General features: G+C 56.3%; 2 protein-coding genes across 2 annotated transcripts; one reads left to right on the forward strand and one right to left on the reverse strand.

Moving 5' to 3' along the window:
- Positions 1–275: 275 nt before the first annotated feature.
- Positions 276–6,844, forward strand: SMTNL1 (smoothelin like 1). The gene is made up of 7 exons (XM_041004127.1): positions 276–1,178; positions 1,443–1,560; positions 1,665–1,707; positions 2,721–2,876; positions 3,036–3,150; positions 3,263–3,414; positions 6,404–6,844. Exons 1-7 carry the CDS (start codon positions 276–278, stop codon positions 6,546–6,548), a joined length of 1,632 nt encoding a protein of 543 aa, XP_040860061.1. The 3' UTR covers positions 6,549–6,844.
- A 1,367-nt stretch (positions 6,845–8,211) lies between these two features.
- UBE2L6 (ubiquitin conjugating enzyme E2 L6) lies at positions 8,212–19,441 on the reverse strand. The gene is made up of 4 exons (XM_041004028.1): positions 19,297–19,441; positions 15,191–15,286; positions 11,277–11,463; positions 8,212–9,186 (listed from the first exon to the last, which is right to left on the reverse strand). The coding sequence occupies exons 1-4, from the start codon at positions 19,321–19,323 to the stop codon at positions 9,035–9,037; spliced, it is 462 nt and encodes a 153-aa protein (XP_040859962.1). The 5' UTR covers positions 19,324–19,441; the 3' UTR covers positions 8,212–9,034.
- Between the last annotated feature and the right edge of the window lie 793 nt (positions 19,442–20,234).

Below are 20,234 nucleotides of genomic sequence, written 5' to 3' on the forward strand. Positions count from 1 at the left end.
AAGCCAAAGCTGTAGCCTGCAGAGGGACATCAGGTGAATAGCAACCAGAACCAAACCAACACAGCCTAACCACTCCACCTTGTGCAAAACACAACTCTGCCCATCCTGTTGCCAGGGGAAGGCAGATGCCCAAGTCCCAATTCAAATGTGAGTACTGGGGACCCGGGACTAGACCTCGGACTCCCTCAGCCTTGGGCCAGAGCTCTGTCAGGGTCGCTCTACACCCTGTACAGGGGTGGGACATGGCCCAGCCTGCTTGTCCTTGCTTCCCAGAGATGGAACCGAAAGACAAGAAGCCCTCTGTGGACGGGGCAGCTGTCTCCCCCACAGCAGATGACACGGACAAGTCCAGAGGTAGTGGCTCTGCAGAGGAAGATGCGGGGGTGGCAGCCGGGAAGATCCCCAAAGAGAGGCCTCTAGAGAGGAAAGAAGAGCAAGAGAAAGCACCAGATGAAGATGGCGTGTCCACGGAGCTCCAGGGGGAAGGAGACGGTCCAGGTGAGGTCAAGGTGGACTCCCAAGGTGAGTCTGGAAGGAAAGAGGATGCCAAGGCTGAACCTCCGGAGAAGGATCCTGTGAAGGACACAAATACAGCTGCCTTCCAGGAGATGACTGAGTGCAAAGAAGAGGCCCAATCAGAACCCAAGGAGGCTGAGGACAAGAAGGAGGCCACTCCGGTCTCTGAGAAGCAGGAGGCTGATGAGAAAGAGGCCAAGGCTGGACCTGCGGAAGAAGTGACTGTGAATGACAATGACATGCCCAGATCCAAAGAGCACACAGTGACCTCTGAGAAGCAGGAGGCTGATGAGAAAGAGGCCAAGGCTGGACCTGCGGAAGAAGTGACTGTGAATGGCACTGACAAGCCTGGATCCAAAGAGGCTGGGGAGGAGGAGGCTGCCCTGCCCTCTGAAAAGCAGGACACCTCTGAGAAAGAGGCCATGCGTGGACCTGCAGAGGGAGTGGCTGTGGATGACAAGGACGAGCCTGGATCCAAAGAGACCACTACAGCCGCTGGGGAGGAGAGCCACAAAGTGCAGGAGCCCCCAGAGGAGGCCAAGGAGAAAGCCGCGGATGCCGAGGCTGAGGCCGAGCTGAAATCTCAGCAGACAGCAGTCACCAGAGACCAGGCCGAGGCCGAACCTGAGGAGGCTGGCAAGGGGTGTGACGCTCACGAGGGGGTGAGTAATGGAAGCTGAGAGAAAGGGAGAGCCAGCCCCACCCCCCAAAAAAAATCCCAGGGTTCCCCACTCCCTTAGGATGCAAGCTCTCCCAGAGAAAATCCAGACTGCCTCCCACAGGTATGCATGGGGTGGGTTTCCTGGGTAAGAACAGAGGGGCCACGCCTTGGTCCCAGGCTGCCTTCCAGAACTCTCTGATGTCCTCACAAAGCTAAGGACAGGTGCTCTGTGGCAGCGAGCCAACACAGTCTCCATTCTTTCCAGGTAATGCACAGCCCCTCTACAGAGCAGGATGTGGAGAAAAGGCCGGAGGAGGGCGCGGGGGGAGTTCCCAGCTCCCCCGAGGAGGGGCCTGAGAGCCCCACCCAGGGCCTCAGCCCAGGTGAGCACCACCCTGGAAGCCCCCCAGGAATGTGGTGGGGTGCCCTGGAGGTGGGGGGAGCCAGAAATAACCCAGCCCTCCTCTCACCTGCTCCTCTCCTCCAGATGGGCTGGGTCCAGATTCGGGAGAGACTAGCCCTTCAGCCAGGTAATGCTAAACTCCTGGGCCCCAGCTCCCACCTCCCACCCAAGCTGCCCATGCTGAAACCAGGCCTCCCCCTGCACCTGCTTCCCCCGTGTCCTAGGATTCCTAGCAGTCAGCGTCCTGCCTTGGATATGCAGGTCCAGGCGTGGCCTCTTTTTCAGAGGTGTCCCCCTTCCTCCCACGGCCCAGGGCTCCTCGGCAGGCTCCTGGCTCTCCCCCAACTGTCTCATCCCCCAGCTCAGCACATGTCCCCAAGGTCGGCTTTGTCCGTAAGCCCATGGTCAGGGAGCCTGAGTTAACAGTGGCTCGGTGATAGCTGTGTGACCTTGGCCATGGCACGTAGCCTCTTGTCATCTGTGAAAGGGCCTCACGCACACTGCCCTCAAAGGATTGCTGGTGACATCCTGGCTGGTGACATAGAGCGAGACACCTGCCACGTGGGCAGGCGGCAGAGACGGTGACAGCTTCATCCACACCACTGCACGGTTCTGGGAAAAATCCTCCTTTCCCTCCAGCTGAGCACACCTGCAGGTCTGTTCCTTAGGGAATGCTAGCCTCCAGCACTCCCTGAGCTGGCACGCAGCTGTGGGATGGGCACAGCTGGCTGCCCTGAATTATTTACCTTCTTATAAGAAGGCCTTAGAAGCAACTAGGTATACATTCTTCTCCCCCATCGTTTCCATGAGAAAACTGAGGCACGGAGAAGCCACGCGACAGTCCTCAAGATCACACAGCAAGTAAGAGGCAAACCCAGGAGCCAAACTCAGATCAGACCTCAGGCAAGTCCTAATTCCTGCCCCTCGTCTCGCCAAACTAGGCGCTCCCTGAGGTTAGAACGGGGCCTTTATTCCTTCCCAGCCCCCTCCCAGTGCCCGACTCGGAGGAAGTGCCTGCCGACCACAGGTGCCCCCACTCATGTGTGCCCTTAGGTTGTAGTGTAGCGTCCAGCCTCCTCCCTGTGTCCTGTAAACAGGTGTCCCAGCCCCTCTTACGCTCCTCCGGGTCTCTCCACGTAGTGAGTCGTCACCCAGCGATGTGCCCCAGAGTCCCACGGAGCCCTCTCCCCCAGGGGAGAAGAAGGAGAAGGTACCGGAGCGCAGGGTGTCAGCCCCTGCCCGGCCCCGAGGCCCCCGAGCACAGAACCGCAAAGCCATCGTGGACAAGTTTGGCGGGTAGGACGGAGGCGGGAAGCCGGGCTGGCCCAGGGGACCATGCATGCGAGGCTGGGAGGGAGGCCCGAGGTCAGTGTGGACAGTTCTTGGGCCGGGGCAGGAAGCCTGACATCTAGGGGCTCCCTTCACCTCTCCGGCCTGTGCACCCCTCCCTTCCAGGGCAGCCTCGGGCCCCACCGCCCTTTTCCGGAACACAAAGGCAGCCGGGGCAGCCATCGGTGGAGTCAAGAACATGCTGTTGGAGTGGTGCCGGGCCATGACAAGAAACTATGAGGTGGACACAGGGAGGGGCCACGGGTGGTGCGCAGGCCCCTCCTCCAGGATGGTGAGCGGGTGCACACCCCGAGAGGCAGGAGTGTGCTCACCGTGGCCTCCCTCCCACGCAGCACGTGGACATCCAGAACTTCTCCTCCAGCTGGAGCAGCGGCATGGCCTTCTGCGCCCTCATCCACAAGTTCTTCCCAGATGCCTTTGACTACGCAGCGCTGGACCCCGCCAAGCGACGGCACAACTTCACCCTGGCCTTCTCCACGGCAGAGTAAGCCTCAGCTGCGAGGCAGCAGACGGGGGCGCCTACAGAGGGCCAGGGCTCGAGTCACAGGGTCCCACCAGTCCCTGCATGCCTGTGACCTGGGTTCTAAAGAGGGTGATGTATCAGACACCGGGTGCAGTCACCCCCCGGTTGGTGTCTGTCCCTGCCCCGAGACAGCAACATCTGCGGATGTTCAAGTCCTTTCCTTCCCTAGCACAGCACTGCCTTTGTGGCCCGCACACTAGATCAGCTCTAGATTGCGGACAATCCCTAATACAGTGTAAATGCTGTGCAAGTGGTTTCTATACCAAATTGCTCAGGGAACAATGAGAAATTGCTTAGAGAACAATGAGAAAAGTCTGTACATGGTTGGTACAGATGCTTTTCCTTTATTTCTGAATCTATTCAATCAAGATTGGCTATATCCATAGACGTGGCCCACGTGGCTACGGAGGGCTGAGTGGATAAGGTTGGGGGCAGTGGATGCTGTGAAGAAAAATCAAGCTGGGACAGAGATCCAGGAAGAGTGGTGGCAGTTTGTGTGATTCTATAGGCTCCTGCTCCTCCACATTCTGAGCCCCTAAAGTGGGTATGATGCATCCTCTTTTTGCAGAGTTATTGTGGGAGTTAAGTGAAGTTTCTGTAACAGTATCGAATGCACCTTAGGCTGTGGCTGTCACAATGAATGACAGCAGTTATCACTGTTACTCACTTCGAAGCCGGCAGGGGGAGCTCTTGCAGAGGCTCATACAGCCCCCTGACAGGGACTCAAGTGGCTGGAGAAAGAATGGGAGAGGTCTGATACTAAGCAAAAGGGGTGTGTGGCCCAGGCAAGGATTCGAGGTAATTATGGCCCTGGGGGAGGTGCTCCCACTACCAAAGCAGCAAAGCCAGCCTTGGCCTAAGGCTGCCATCTCTCCCCAGAAGGAACTCAGTCCCCAAGCAACTCTTGTCCTCAGCATCAGGGAGGATCCCAAGGTCCTGCTCCAAGGCCTTCGAGTGGACAGCCGAGTGCATTTCTAAAGTCTCTGGACAAAGTCAACAGGAATGCTGGGTCCTACCATATTGTCGAGGCCTGGCCACCACCCCTTAGGGAGGTGTGCGTGTCCCCATCGGCAAAATGAGAGGCTTAATATTGATTTGTGCTTGGCAGCGTTTCTTTCTGGTCTCAGCAGATTTGCTCAAACAAAACATTAAGCAAATGTTCAGCACACTCAACAACCCTTTTTAACTTGGGAGCGGCTCACAGCCCCATCCCTGCTCCCCAGTTGGGTGCTGAGTCACTTACACGGGGTCCCTGGACACCAGGGAGGCCAGCTAAAGGCCACCTGACTCAATGTTCCCTCATGGTCCTTCCAGCTTTGCATTATCGTGCTGGGGGATGGGTGGGTATCCCAGGGAGATGCCCAGCCACAGGCATGGAGCAGCTCAGAGCCAGGCCTGCGGAGAGCGTTCCACCTCAGCCCCTCTGCACAGCCCAGGCCTGCAGGGCATGGCTCCCTCTCCTCCTCGTGCAGCCACCTGACCCCTGGTTCCAAGCCAGGCAGGGCCACCGCCAAGAGAACGCCAGGCTGAGCAGGCTGCACTGGTGGGCGCACTGGTGCGGGAGGCCAGGAAGCGAAGCTGGGGTGCCTGGGTTTGAATCTTGACTCCTCCCTAGCTCGATGACCCTTGACAGCTGACCCAAGCTCTCTGGAAGCCTGATACCCTAAAGTTCAGGACATTCCACTGTCTTGTTCTAGAACTTTCTTCCGCTTCCCATGGATGCTAGGATGAGGGAAGGGAAGGACCATGACTGGAGTACCCAGTGGGCTCCATCCCTGAGTCCTGGCAGGGGAATCCTGCCCCACTCCCCTCTACTCCCTGGGAACATCCCCCACAGAAGGGGACAGCTGAGATCCCCGCTTTATTCCGGGGAGCTTGTCTCATTCTTCGAAATCCTGCCATCTGCGCCCCTCCCCCAGCCACCATGCCAGCCAGGCTTGGATTTCAGCCCAGCTGTCTGAGCCCCATGAGAGAATTCCTGCTGGGGCCCTGGCTTCTCTGGCCAGCACCCTGGCCTGGTCAGGCTGGGACTCCTTGGGCCATTTGCTGAACAACCGTGCCAGAGGCATCGGGCAGGCTTGGGCGGAGTCTTTGCTGGGGCACTTGCTTCACCTTGGGCAAACAGCTCCTCTCCTGCTGGTTGGAGAAAAGAAGTCCAGATCTCCCGCAGCAAGCCATCTGACGGAGCGCCTGGCGTGTGGCCGCGAGGTCCCAGCCATGCCAGGCTTAGCCGAGGGCCCCACGGGGAAGCAGAGGGCACTCAGGAGAGGCCTCTCTGAGCCCTGGACAGCCGTCCGCAGACCTTCCTGCCCACGGGCCGCGGCGCGGTGCCCGGATCTCCCGCCTCTCCCAGACACACAACTTCTCCCTCTCACAGAGCTAATCCTGAGCTCCCTGTTTTTGTTTTTTTTAATTTACTCATGTTCTTTCTTTTTTATTGGAAAGGCAGATTTGCAGAGGAGAGACAGAAGGGGTGATCTATAAATCTATGTAAATCTGCCTGCCCAAGAAAAGTAGATCTTAAAAAAAAAATCCTAATGTCGGCATGTGTCCTGCCTCCCTGCCACCTCAGCTGCCCACTTGTCGTCTATTGCCCACCTCCCTACGCCAGCCACAAAAATGGCAGCACCATGTTTGGTGCCCACCTACAAGGAGGGGTCCCTGGTTCCAGAGGACAGACTTGCATGCGCCTGTGGAAGACGGGGTTATCGTGGGACTAACGGGGCCTTTGCGGGGCATGAGGCCACATGGTGCAATGCAAATGTGACACTTGGCTATCAGACTCACTGGGGCAGAGTCTTTGGAGCCTCAGTGATCCCATCTATACAATGGGGCTGTCTGGCCTGCTGGATCTGCCAGCTCCCTCATGCCTGATGCAATGGCTGGGTTGCTTCCGCCCCACATCCTTCATCTCTGGCTCTTCTCCACCTGTCCCCAACCCCTCCTTCAGGAAACTGGCCGACTGTGCCCAACTGCTCGAGGTGGATGACATGGTGCGGCTGGCAGTGCCCGATTCCAAGTGTGTCTACACCTACATCCAGGAGCTGTACCGCAGCCTCGTGCAGAAGGGACTGGTGAAGACCAAGAAGAAATGAGCTGCCAGGCCCATGGGCAGGCTGCCCAGCTGACCAGTGGAGGCCTGGGCAGGCAGCAGAGCCTGGGCTCAGGCCCAGGCAAGGGCAGTTGGCAGAGGTCTTAACTGTATTAAAAGGACTTTTGTACAATCCTGGCTGGCCCCTCGTTGCTCTCTCAATCCGGAGCCTCTGTGCTCTGGGATGACACCCTGGCAGCCAGCAGGTCCCTTACCTGATGAGACTGCAGCAGCTGTGCCAGGTGTTAAGAGAGGAACCACCTGCACCAACTACTTGTGTGCCCATGGCCTACGTGTGCAATCTGCAGGGGGATCACGGGAGCTGGACCTCACACGGAGGGTTCAGTGCCATCATGAAATGGTTCAACCACCTGGCCAGGTGCCTGCCACGTGGATCTTCAGGAAGTAAACAAACTAACTCACATTTTTGTTGGTGGCATTTTTCACCCTTCTCTTCCCCACGGTCTACACTTCTTCCCATTAGGGAACTCCAGGGCAGGAGTGGCCATAGAAGTCTCTCGAAACCTCACCAAACCTGAACTGATTGGGTTTAGGGTGATCCTTTTGGCTCCAGACACTCCACATTCTGTGTGAAAAGCCTGCAGGGTCCCAGGAGCTCACCACAGTGGCAACACAAGTCCTTCCTTAGTCCCAGCGCAGTGGCCTAGTGGCTAAAGTCCTCTCCTTGAATGCACTGGGATCCCATGTGGGCACCAGTTCTAATCCCGCAGCCCCGCTTCCCATCCAGTTCTCTGCTTGTGGCCTGGGAAAGCAGTTGAGGACAGCCCAAAGCTTTGGGACCCTGCACCCATGTGGGAGACCTGGAGGAAGTTACTAGCTCTGGCTTTGGATCAGCTCAGCTCTGGCCGTTGCACTCACTTGGGGAGTGAAATCAGCAGGCGGAAGATCATTCTTTCTGTCTCTCCTCCTCTCTGTATATCTGACTATGCAATAACAATAAATCTTTTGAAAAAAAAGTCCTTCCTTCTGGTTAAACTAACCCCTCCCAACTCTGGCTGAAGTCATCCTCGGGATGGGTGTGGGGGCTGAATGCCCAAGCAGTCCGGCCATGTTCACCCAGACTGGCTTCATCAGCCATTTGTAGTGTGGGTGCTAATGAAAGCAGCTCATAGGAAAAAAAAACAAAAAAACCAACAAAAAAACAGCTCTGCATGGTGGACTCCGCCCCAGCCAGACAAAACCAAGCATCCATGGAAGGACCACTCCATGTCACAGCTGCAACCCCTCCCACACGGTGGTGTTACCCCTGGGAACTTGTTTACCGATGTATGTATCTTCATCTCACTTGAAAGAAGGGCACACAGACAGATGGAGAGCGCGTCTTCCATCCACTGGTTCAGTTCCAAAATGTTGGCAGTAGCCGGAGCCCTGGGTTCGGGTCAGCGTCTCCCACACTGAGTGGTGTGTTGAACTGTCACCTGCTGGCTCCCAAGGACGAAGCTGAGTTGATCAGAAGTGGAACAGTCAGGACTTAGACCAGACCCCCCGAGACGGTGCACAGATGTCTCAGTGACCCGTGGACTCTGAGTGGCCTCTTCGGGAATGACCACGCGTAGGGAGCAGGACCTGTTTGCAGAACTGGCCCTCTCCCATCTTGATAAAACCTCCCCATCCTCACACGAGACACAACTGCAGCATTCATCTGGGACTTTTAGAAAAACATTTTTATTTAAAGTTTAGTAACTCTTCACAATTACCGAGACGTACAGCGAGGGAGAGAGCTCCTATCCACCGGTTAGCTCTCTAACACTGGGTGGGGTGTGTGTGGGTGGGGAGTCAGGAACTGGGAATCCAGGTCTGTGCAAGGCTGGCAGAGACCTGCGCACTGGAGCCTCCCACAGAGAGCATCAACGGGAAGCTGGAGTCGGCAGCAGAGCCGGAAACCAAGGCACTCCAACATGGGAAGTGGGCATCCCAACCAGCGGGGACCATGAGGCCGATCGTCTGCCCCATCTGTGCTGGAGTGGCCAGGCAGGCACTGCATGCTGGACACAGCTCCGCAGCCTGCAGCCAGGTCTCCAGAAACTGGCCACCTCATGGGACAGCAGGAAGTCGCAAAATACAGTCAGACTTCCCGGATGGAGGTCAGATTCTTCATTTATCATTCGATAGCAGAAAACAAATGGCTTAGCACCTAAATCTATGCACGCCTCTCCATGTCCCTTGCCTCTCACACACATATTCCCCTTATTCTGGGAGCCCTGGAGGGGTCCTGTCTCCTGCCAGCTGACTTGTCACGCCCTGAAGAACTGACCTGTAACTGTGAAAACCTAATCTCCCCTGGCTCGGGGCAAAGGCACACGTAGGACACAGATGCACATATAGCCTCCCTCTCGCCATCACACCACACACACACCCGTGACTAGCAATCTAAGAAGGAAAAACAGGACAGGGCCTAGCTCACTGAGGGGCTGAGCCCAGGTCCGTAAGGTGTCTTGGACCCAGTGTGGAGAGGGGTCAGGCCAGGAATTAGGAGGGCCGGTCCTCTCCGAACTGGAGGGTGAACTCCGTCGCTTTCTGCTTGAACAGCTCCGGGTCCTGGGTCAGCAGGTCAACCAGCTCCAGCCTCACGGGTTCCTCCAGATCCGGTCTGTTCACCAGCCTGTTGAGGGCCTCCAGGACTGGGGAAAGAGGACAGATCACAACTTGAGAGAGCAGAGAAAACCCAGGCAGGGGCAGCAGCTGCCCCCAAGCTCCACACTGACTCCATGGAGGGGGCAAGCACAGCCTTCTCTTAGACACCCGGTCCTTCCCGGAGGACAACGCCCAAAGCCTTGCCTGGTTAGGGCAGCGCTTCTCAAACAGCTATTCATCCTGGGATCACTGAGGCAAGTGGGATTGTTGGGTCTCGGCAATTTTTTTTTCTTTCTTTTTTTTTTTTTTATTGGAAAGGTAGATTTTACAGAAAGAGAAGGAGAAGACAGATCTTCCATCTGCTGGTTCATTCCTCAAATGGCTGCAACAGCCAGAGCTGAGCTGATTCGAAGCCAGGAGCCAATAGCTTCTTCCGGGTCTCCCACACAGCTGCAGGGTCCCAAGGCTTTGGGCTGTCCTCCTTCTGCTTTCCCAGGCCACAAGCAGGGAGCTGGATGGGAAGAGGAGCAGCTGGGACATGAACCGGCGCCCATACAGGATGCTAGTGCAATAGGCAAAGCTTAGCCTACTACACCGTGATGCTGGCCCCTCAGCTGCATGTCAACAAAACCCACTCTGACTTTGCTATTTTGACATTCGCAGTAAATTTATTCAGGAGACAAAACAATTCTAAGGCTGAAGATAAAGGCCTACGGCTGTAGCACTGCATCTTTTCCGGATGTCTTGCCGAGTCCAGTGAAGGTGACAGCCCGGAGCCATGTGTGTATGCATATACATACACACAGCTCCCAGTGAAGAGTGGACTACTGACCCACGAAGCTCATCCCGGAACAGCTCCAGTCTCCAGCGCACCCTTCCCCACCACATCAACGGTCCTGGTTTCCAGGTTATGACTCCTGGAATTATGAGCTGGCGTTAAGCCTCTGCCCGTAACGCTGGTATCCCATACGGGTGACAGGTGGAAACCCAGCTGTTCCACCTCCCATCCGGCTCCCTCCTGCAGCTTGGGAAAGCAGCAGAGGACAGTCCAAGTACTTAGACCCTTGCATCCGATGAGAGACTCAGATGAAACTCCTGGCTTCAGACCAGCCCAGCTCCAGCTGTTGTGGCCATTTGGGGAATGAACCTGCAGATGAACAATCTCTTTCTGGTTTTTTTTGCTATTTTTTTTTCCTTGCCTCTCTGTAACTCCAACCACCACACAGAGGAAGCCCGTAGGTTATGGAGCCAAGCTGTTCAATATGGTAGCCACTAGCTCCACATAATTTTCTAAATTCACTAAAACGGCCATTGTGGCCACTTGGGGAGTGAATCAGTGGATGGATGATCTTCCTCTCTGTCTCTCCTCCTCTCTGTATATCTGACTTGCCAATAAAAGCAAAACAAATCAGGTAACCAGCATGGAGAATCCAGCTTCCCAGCCGTATTAGCCGCGTGCGGCCAGTGATTATAACACCGGACAACGGAGCCAGAGCCATAGAATGTTCCCTTGGCTGCACACAGCTCAGGCGGACAACACTGCTTTGGCGTCAGCCAGGCTCTGGTGGGGTCAGCCGCACAGCCTCAGGTAACATACGTGTTCCTTGGGTCCCTGTTTGTCCAGTGGGGCTAATGGCAGCACCACCTCACGGTGGTCAAGGAGGACTCAATGAAGCACATATACGATGCCCTCAGCCCAGTGCCCTCTAACACTGGGTGGGGTGTTCATCTCAGCTAAGTGACGGACACTGCCATTATAGGATGCCCCCTCTCCTGTTAGGTCACTGGGTCCCAGAAAGGACTAAAGCCTTGCTCAAAGTGTGCAGATGGACCAGCTGGCCTTCTTATGCCAAGCCCTGCCGTCTGCAGCCAGGCAGCTTCTCCTGACACTGACCACGGTTGAGTCCCTCTGTCACACCTGCCCAGCAGCGGGTCAGCGTGTCCAGAATCTCAGGAGGCATGCCCACCATTTAACAACTGGTTCAACTGTGATTTTGGTTTTTGATTGTGGGTTTTTTCCCTCCCCTCTTTTAGGCTTTTTCTGGCTCAAAGTAAAACCACTGACAGCCACAGTCCACTTCTGTCCAGTCACCTGCACCTGCTCCCAGTTTCGCCCTGAGCTCAAGGCCAAGCCTACCTTGGAAGGCCTTGGTGGTGGGCTCCCAGTTGCCCTTGCTGATGACGGGCAGACACACCTGTCCGTTCTCATCCACGTTGGGGTGGTAGATCTTGGTTGTGAAGGCCACTGTGGGAGGCTTGAGTGGGTAATCTCTGGGGAAGCTGATGTGGACACCAAAGGCCTTGTGGTGGTAGGGAGGCTCATCCTGCACAGAGAGAAGGGGCCAAGGTCTGTGGGAGCCACTGCCACTCTGGGAAGATCTCCCTGCCCCCACGCTCTGCTTCCCTCCAGGAGGAACCACGGGCAGGGATGTCAACGGCCCTGCAGTCGCTTTGCAGCTGAGCCATGCGCGAGTGAGAGAGGAGAATCCCAAAGGGGCCCCGGCTTCTGCAGGGGGACCATCTCCAGGCCTCAATTTCCTCACGGGAAAAGTGGGTGAGGTTTGACCGGATGAGCTCTGAAGATCATCTCAGCTTCCAGACCTGTGAAGTGGAAGGAAGGAGACAGCACGGCCTCCCAGTGGCTGTCGGCAAGCTTGAGAGAACCTCATCAAGGGGGGCAAACCAGGAAATGGAAAACATCAGGATAATCCTAAGAACTCGGAGGCACAGGAACCGTCCAATGAAAACTGGAACAGCATCCCTCAAAAGGAACAAAAATGGTACTACCGTAGGGTTCAGCAATAGCCCCGCTGGGCGTACACCCCAAGGCTGGCAAGAAGGGCTTTCACGGGCGTTAGAAGACATGTTCACAGCCATCTACTCAAGCGCAGAGCCACCCTTCTTAACAGATGGAAAAAAAGGACACACCACAACCGTGGGGCATACTGAGACTGCAGACAAGTTATGCAGCAACTACCGGATACACAGCAGAAGCAACACGTCAGCTCTCACACGGTTGGTCATCATAGAGTCGGGGCCTGTGAGGTCAAGACAAGGCCAAGGGCTGCGGCCACGGAGCAGGAAGGGGCTCTGTGTCAGCTCTCCACAGGGCTTCCTGCTGGACCACCCAGGGCTTAGAGGGAACAAGGCAGCAGAGTCCTGAGCACAGGCACCGGTCCCGGGTCCGACTGGAGTTTGCTGGGGGACTCAGAACTTCTCTGGAAAATGAGCAATTTGCACCCAGAGGACTTTACAGTGCATCTCTGATCAGCTGCCCAAGTCCCACTTACTTCCCTCCGAGGTCTGGGTTAGAAAAGAAAAAAAAAAAAAACCAACAATGAAAACATTCACTTTTCACAGGCAGACTGAGCAGACGCTGAAGCTGGCTGCTTTCCAGCCCATTCCCTCATTCTGTGATCCCACTGACCTTCTGGCCTCCGCCCGCTCAGCCTCACAGGGTGGCTCACCCACCACACGCACGTCCTACCCGGGGCTCTCGGCCGACGCGAGCTCTTACTACTGACTTCAAAAAAGCTCACTCGGCTCTGATGTTCCATGACCCAGACGTGATGGGGGCTGGGAGGGCACTGCACCTCAACGAACTCCTAACTGGGATGGAGCCTCCGGGAAGTGGGCAATGAGTCCATACATCCTGAAGCACCTCCCCACTTCTCTGCCTGCCAGCTGTGGCTTCAGCAGCTCCTTCAGGCCCTTCCGTGGCTGCTGTGCTCCAAGCTCTGGTGCTCCAGGCTCTAGTGTTCCAGCTCCGGGTTCTTCCCAAGTGGCAGGCCTATTCAGGACCACATCATGGCTGAAGGGTCTATGACCACTCCTGGGGCACACCTACCCGCCTGGGTCTTGCCCACCATGGAGGGTCTCTGCTCTCCTGATGTTCTGCCCAGTGTACCCTTCCAGGTTTCCCCTCACCTTCCTCTTCCTGGCCAGCTCCATTCCCTCCCGTTCTGCTATCCACAGGTCGAATCTAGCATCTTCTTCCCCTGCCACGTGGAGCCTAGAACAGGTGTCCCAGCCGAGCTAGGTAAGCTGAGCTCTGCCCCCCAGGAGTAGCCCGAGGGATCCCACAGAGGGCAACGTGCTGCCCTTCCTCAAGCCTTGTTCTGCTTTCTGGACTACAGGTCACTGACACACCCAGGAGCTTTCAGTAACAAAAAGCTCCCGGGCCTTCACCAACGTTACTAATAATTAGATATTCTGGTGCATCCTGCTAGGCTCTTTGGAATAGTGCTTTCAAACGAAGATTTTATCAAGGCAATAGCAAATAACAGGGACAAGCGAGAAGAGCATGGACAAGCTATCTGTGTCACCTACATAACAACAATTTCCTGAAAGAAGATCCTTAAAAGAATAAAAGGGGCGGGCCCGGCGCGGTGGCGTAAGTGGTTAAAGGTCCTCCCCTTGCACGCCCGGGATCCCATATGGGCGCCGGTTCTAATCCCGGCAGCCCTGCTTCCCTTCCAGCTCCCTGCCTGTGGCCCGGGAAAGCAGTCGAGGACGGCCCAAGGCTTTGGGAACCTGCACCCGCGTGGGAGACCCGGAAGAGGCTCCTGGCTTCGGATCGGCATAGTATCGACCCGTTGCGCTCACTTGGGGAGTGAATCATCGGACGGAAGATCTTCCTCTCTGTCTCTCCTCTCTGTATATCTGCCTTTCCAATAAAAAAAAATAATAAAAATAAATCTTTAAAAAAAAAAAAAGAATAAAAGGGGCGGGGGGAGGGCTTACACAATGGCCCTATTAGCTAATCCTTCACCTTGCAAGTGTCGTTTTGTGACCAGGCTGCTCCACTTCCCATACAGCTCCCTGCTTGTGGCATGGGAAAGCAACAGAGTATAGCCCAAAGCCTTGGGACCCTGCACCCAGAAGGGAGACCTGGAAGAAGCTCCTGGCTTCTGGCTCTGCATCGACTCAGCTCCAGTCGTTGTGGCCACTTGGGGAGTGAATCAGTGGACAAAAGATATTCCTGTCTCTCCTTCTCTGTAAAATCTGACTTTCCAATAAAAATAAACAAAATTTTTTTAAAAAGAGAAAAAATAAGTAAAATATTAAAAAAAAAAAACATATTTAGAGACTTGCCAGGTGCCATGTTGGGTTAAGAGGCGAGCTGAGATGCTGGCATCTCATAGCAGAGTTCCACGTTGGGTCCTGGCTGCTTTACCCCCAATCCAGCTCCCTGCTAGTGTGTGTAGGAAAATAGCAGAAGGCCCACCCTGCCACCCAGCTGGGAGACTGGCATGGAGCTCCTGGCTTCGTCCAGCCCAGCCACCACACCTGCAGGTGTCACCATTTGGAAACTGAATCAGTAAAATGGAAGATCTTTTTTTTTCTCTCTCTCTCTACCTGTATTTGTCTTTCAAATAAATAAAATTCTTAAACACATACACACACATTTTAGGGGTTGGTGCGATGGCACAGTACACTAATCTTTCACCTTCAATGCAAACATCCCATATGGGTGCCAGTTCACATCCTGGCTGCTCCACCTCCAATCCAGCTCCCTGCCTGTGGCCTGGGAAGGCAGTGGAGGATGGCCCAAAGCTTTGGGACCCTGTACCTGCGTGGGAGACCCTGAAGAGGCTCCTGGTTCCTGGCTTCACTCGGACTCAGCTCCGACCATTGTGGCCATTTGGGGAGTGAGCCAGCAGATGGATGGTCTCTCTCCTCTGTAAAATTCATCTTTCAAATAAATAAACATTAACACACACACATGTCTCAGGGATCAGGGGGCCGAGAAGCACGCAGAGGTTGGATCTTGTCAGCTGCCCAAGCAGGAAGGCGCCCTCCTTTCCGGAGGAGGACACAGAAGCTGAGGGGGCGAAGTCACTGCCCTTGGAGGCAGCTCGTGTGCCGGAGTGCATCGGCCTGCTCACCCATCAGCCTGGGCCTCAGCAGCAGTCCGCCCGGGCAGAGCATCCAGTAGAGGATCCCAGGGAAGGAGAGCCCGGGCCTGGCCCTAACCCTCCCTCCCTGCCCATGCTCTCGCAAGGCGTGAGCCAACCTCAGCCACAACACCACAACCCCTCGGCCACTCACCGGCAGGAGGAGCACGTGCCACTCCAGGACGTTGGCATCATCGCTGCGCAGGTTCCTCAGGTACCGGGGAAGCTCCTTCTGAAGGGCCTCCAGCTCCTGTGGGGGGACACAGCAAGGGGACAGGTGAGGAAGGGAGGCCAGCAAAGCCGGAGCCCTCACCTACAGGGGCACCTCAAAGAGCCTGCCACAGTGAGACTACAAGGCAAACGTCGCCAAGCAGCAGGGTGAGGTGCAGCTGGGAGCACCTGTACCCCACAGCAGTGCTGTCAGTCAGGCTTCCGGCCAAGGTACCTGCGAGGGTGGGGGATGTGGCTCAAGTGCCCAGGTCCCTGCCACCTACAGAGGAGAGTCGAACGGAGCTCCTGGGTTCTGGCTTCAGCCCGACCCAGCTCCAGCTGTTACAGGAATCTGGGACATAAACCATGAGATGGAACAGTGTCTGTTTCTCTCTTTGCCTATTAAATAAATACATTTTTTATTTTTTATTTTTAAAATTTATCTTTTGGGCCTGGTGTGGTGGCCTGGTGGCTAAAATTCTCGCCTTGAACACACTGGGATCCCATATGGGCGCCAGTTCTAATCCCAGCAGCCCTGCTTCCCATTCCACTTCCTTCTGGTGGTCTGGGAAAGCAGTCGAGGACGGCCCAGGGCCTTGGGATCCTGCACCCGCATGTGAGAACAGGAAGGGACTCCTGGCTCCTGGTTCCTGGCTTCAGATTGGGAAGGAATCATCACGGAAGATCTTCCTCTCCGCCTCTCCTCCTCCCTGTATATCTGACTTTGCAATAAAAAAAATAAATAAATCTTTTTAAAAACTCATCTTTTTTAATTGGAAAGGCAGATTTACAGAGAGAAGAGACACAGAGAGATCTTCCACCTGCTCATTCACTCCCTAAATGGCTGCAATGGCCGAGCTGAGTCAATTTGAAACCGGGAACCAAGAGCTTCTTCCAGGTCTCCCACGCGGGTGCAGGGTCCCAAGGCTTTGGGCCGTCCTCGACTGCTTTCCCAGGCCACAAGCAGGGAGCTGGATGGGAAGTGGGGCTACCGGGACACAAACTGGTGCCCATATGGTATCTCAGTGTATGCAAGATAAGGAATTTAGCCACTAGGCTACCATGCCAGGCCCAAGAAATCTTTCTAAAACAAGTTTATAAGGCAGGCCTTTGATGCAGCAGTTAAAGCATCGCTTGGGGGGCTGTCGCTGTGACACAGAGTGAAGCTGCGGCCTGAGACACTTGGCACCCCGTGTGTGTGCCCCTTCAAGGCCAGCCTGCCCCACGTCTGATCCAGCTCCCTGCCAAGGCGCCTGGGAAAGCGGGAAAGCCAACAAGGACAGCCCAAGTACGGGCGGCCCTGTCCTCTACCCAGGAGCCCCAGACGACTCCTGGTATTGGTCTACCCAGCGCCAGTTCCAGCCACTGCACCATTTGGGGAATGAACTAGCAGACAGAAGGTCTCCCTCCCTCCCTCCCTTTCTCCATCTCTCCTTCTAACTCTGCCTTTCAAATTAAAAACAAAACAAAACAAAACCTTAAAAGAAAGCAGCATAGCACACCCAGAGTTAAACAGCAAAGATATGCAAGGGGCATTCTCCCGACTGTAGCAAGCCTTGAACCTCATGCACCTGCTGTAGATGGGGGCCTGCCAAACCTCTCCCCGAGCCGGGAGCCGCACAGCACAAGTGAGCACACACGGCTCTTGTGCAAGCCCTGCTGGGAAGTCAGCGCACTTACAGCAAGAGAAAATGAAAGCAGAGAGGTCATGAGCAGAGCCTGCTGTCGGGACCAAGGCCTTGGCCCCAATCCCAGCCCATCAGCCCTTACTGCATAACCCTGGACAGCCAGCTCGTCCTGAGCCTCAACTGCCTCACCTGTAAAATGGGAACATGTGGCTTACCTCACAGAGCTGTGAGGACTGGATGAAAAATCGGTGAAAACCACTTGGCCCTGGACAGGCTCCCGTCTCTCTCAGCCTCAGCTAGGCAGGCCCCCCGGCCTATCTGGCTGCCAGCCGCCACATTTCAGTTCTGCTGGGCTGAACCTGCTGTGAGTGTCCCAGACGGAGACATTTGCTGCTGCTTCTTCGTTTAAAGATTTATTTATTTGAGGGCCTGGCGCGGTGGCGCAGTGGTTAAGGTCCTCGCCTTGCACGCCCGGGATCCCATATGGGCGCCGGTTCTAATCCCGGCAGCCCTGCTTCCCTTCCAGCTCCCTGCCTGTGGCCTGGGAAAGCAGTCGAGGACGGCCCAAAGCTTTGGGACCCTGCACCCATGTGGAAGACCCGGAAGAGGCTCCTGGCTTCGGATCGGCATAGTATCGGCCGTTGCACTCACTTGGGGAGTGAATCAGCAGGTGGAAGATCTTCCTCTCTGTCTCTCCTCTCTGTATATCCGTCTTTCCGATAAAAAAAAAAAAAGATTTATTTATTTGAAAGGCAGAGTTACAAAGCGAGAGAGTGGGAAACAGGCCTTCCATCTGATAATTCACTCCCTAAACGGCCACAACGGTTAGGGCTGGGTCCAGAGCCAGGAGCCAGGAGCCAGGAGCCAGGAGCTTCTTCTGGGCCTTCCATGTGGGCGCAGGGGCCCAAGCACTTAGGCCATCCTCCACTGCTTTCCTAGGCAAGTTAACAGGGAGCAGGATCAAAGTGGAGCAGCTGGACTTGAACCAGCCACATAGGGGATGCGACACTGCGTCACAGCTCTGGTCCCCACCATGTTCTCAGAGCCTGAAGGTAGCAGCCCCTCTCCCTTTGCCCCCCAGAGCCTGCTCCTCACCCTGCTGACCGCAAGGGCATTCGCAAGGCCCGGGGTGTGGCGGTGCCAGGCCCAGCTTAGCAAGCAGTCTCTGTTAGAGACTTCCTGCCCTCCCAACTCTCAGCGCAAGTCCAGCCCACAGCAGGCAGCCAATATGTGTAGAACAAGTGCCTGCAAGCCACTTGCTCCAGAGAGCCTTCCAACCCTGCTTCCAGCCTCCAGCCAATACAGACAGAACGTTGTCCCCCAGCCCCATCTCTTATTTTTTCATGTTAACATTTGACTTAAAGCAGTCCATCGCACCATGCTCAGCAAAAGACTGTCCGAACTAAACAGAAAAAAAAAAAAGACAGACAAACTACAGCTTAAGAAGCTGTGCATCGGGCCACAGGTATGGTGAGAAGCAGCTTAAACCGCCGCCGGGGACACCTATGTCCTCCACGGGTGCCAAGTTCAAGTCTTGGCTGCTCCGTTTCTGATCCAGTTCCCAGGTGATGAGCCTGGGAAAGCAGTGGCTGACTGCCCAAGGACTTGGACCCCCTGCACCTGCACAGGAAGAAGACCAGGACCTCAACGACCTCACACATTCTTCACGCAGCAGCTTATTCCCCAAAGCAGGAAAACAGTGAAACGGTTTACATCACACACTTGAGGGGCTGTCGGCGGTAGCACTGACTGGAACCGTCACAGGGTCTAACAAGAACCATGCTTCTCACCAACAGCCAATTTGGAACCACTGGCTTTAAGCGGCCTGGAAGGGCAGTCCGCCACAAACACAAAATACTGCTTGTCCCGCCACTGTAAAGGCTTAAACTCCGCGGATGCCAGCATTACCCACCGATGGAAAGAACAGGACCAGGCACCACACTGGAACACCTGAACCGACAGAATGAGAGCTGCTCTCGGCTGTCAGCAAACCTCAGCATCTACACGCCGAGGAAGATGCGGATTTAATGACATTTTGGGGGGTTTTCATCAGTATCCCCGCTTCTCAGGACTCAAACTTGAGGTATCTGGTGACCAACTGCGGAATGAATGAACCACGGGCTATCCCGAGGAGCGAACCTCGTCCTGGTCATCTCTGCTCCGACCCACTCGCCTACCACCAGCAGCCGAATGCCCGGCACGGAAAGGCACCTGCCCTGCACCCGAGACTCAACTCAGCGGTTCCTTGAGTTTCGAGTCGGAGAAACGAAACCGAAACAAGTAGGCGCCTCCTCAGTTCCTGAAGCAAATAACAACACCCCAGCCCCTCTCCTCGCCAACGCCGCCGAACGCGCCGGCTCCGCTCCTCCCGGACACCCACTCCTCCCCGGGACTCAGGAGGAGGCGTCCCGCCCGCGTTCACCTTCGCCACTCGCTTGCAGGCCGTCATCTCGCCTCGAGGGCTGCCGGTCGACTGACTGCCGCGGCTCCGAGCGCGGACCCGGCGAGCCGAAGACCCGCCTCCGGAGGCCGCGCACCTGCCCGGCTGGGACGCCGAGGGGAGGACCCGCCTGCCCGGGAAGGGCGGGCCTCGAACCCGTGCGTCCCGCAGTGAGTGGGGCGCCGAGGACCCGCCTCCCGAGGCCGCGCACCTGCAGGGCTGGGATGCTGAGGGGAGGACCCGCCAGCACCGGAAGGGCGGGCCTCGCGCGCTCTGCCTCGCGGCGCGTTGTGACCCCCCGTGCGTCCTGCAGAGGGGCGCCTCGGACCCCGCCGCCGGCTGCAGGAGGGGCGCGGGGCTGAGGCGGAACCATCAGGGGCCTACCCTATTCCTGTCCCCTCCTCCACGCCGCCCGCAAACGCTCCCCGGCAGGTCTCTCGGCGCCTCCATCCTCACGCCGCCGCCCTAAGCCCCTTCTCGCCCCCTGCGCGCCCTCAGGTCTGCCCGCAGGTCATCCCCCAGGAGCCCTCCAGTGTCTGCTGTCCAGACTCGCCTCCCCCCCCCCCGCGTCCGCGGCCCTTGGGGTTCCTTTGTGCCCTGCGGCCCTCAGCGGTGTCCCCTCCCAGCAGACCACCACCAAGGGGCGAGCTCGCACCCATTCGCTCGCCTTGGGGTGCAGGGATCAGCCCCGCTTTCCTTAGTTTAATACGGAAAAGTGCCTATTGCGTGCAGGAAGCCCCGAGAGGACTCCTGGAGCCTCGTCTTAGGAAGGCTGCTCACCCTCGTATTCTGGTGGACCTCGTATTGTGTCCCCCCACCCCCCGCTGGAACCCGGGGTCCCCACCCACCTGCAAGGGCAGAATCCCACCCCCCTTCCTATTAGCTCAGACCCTGGGCACCTGGCAGTGCTGGAAAGGGTC

Source organism: Ochotona curzoniae, unplaced genomic scaffold, assembly GCF_017591425.1.
Source record: "Ochotona curzoniae isolate NIBS_2020 unplaced genomic scaffold, NIBS_Ocur_1.0 scaffold_3171, whole genome shotgun sequence".
Classification (NCBI taxonomy): domain Eukaryota; kingdom Metazoa; phylum Chordata; class Mammalia; order Lagomorpha; family Ochotonidae; genus Ochotona; species Ochotona curzoniae.

Excerpts from the sequence above, each read along its gene's own strand:
- SMTNL1 (XM_041004127.1), top strand. The coding sequence starts at position 276 with ATGGAACCGAAAGACAAGAAGCCCTCTGTGGACGGGGCAGCTGTCTCC. Across the intron at positions 1,179-1,442 it reads GGTGTGACGCTCACGAGGGG|GTAATGCACAGCCCCTCTAC; the intron begins GTGAGTAATGGA and ends CATTCTTTCCAG. Across the intron at positions 3,415-6,403 it reads CTGGCCTTCTCCACGGCAGA|GAAACTGGCCGACTGTGCCC; the intron begins GTAAGCCTCAGC and ends CCCCTCCTTCAG.
- UBE2L6 (XM_041004028.1), bottom strand. The coding sequence starts at position 19,323 with ATGACGGCCTGCAAGCGAGTGGCGAAG. Across the intron at positions 15,287-19,296 it reads CCTGCAAGCGAGTGGCGAAG|GAGCTGGAGGCCCTTCAGAA; the intron begins GTGAACGCGGGC and ends GTCCCCCCACAG. Across the intron at positions 9,187-11,276 it reads CACCACCAAGGCCTTCCAAG|TCCTGGAGGCCCTCAACAGG; the intron begins GTAGGCTTGGCC and ends CTCTTTCCCCAG.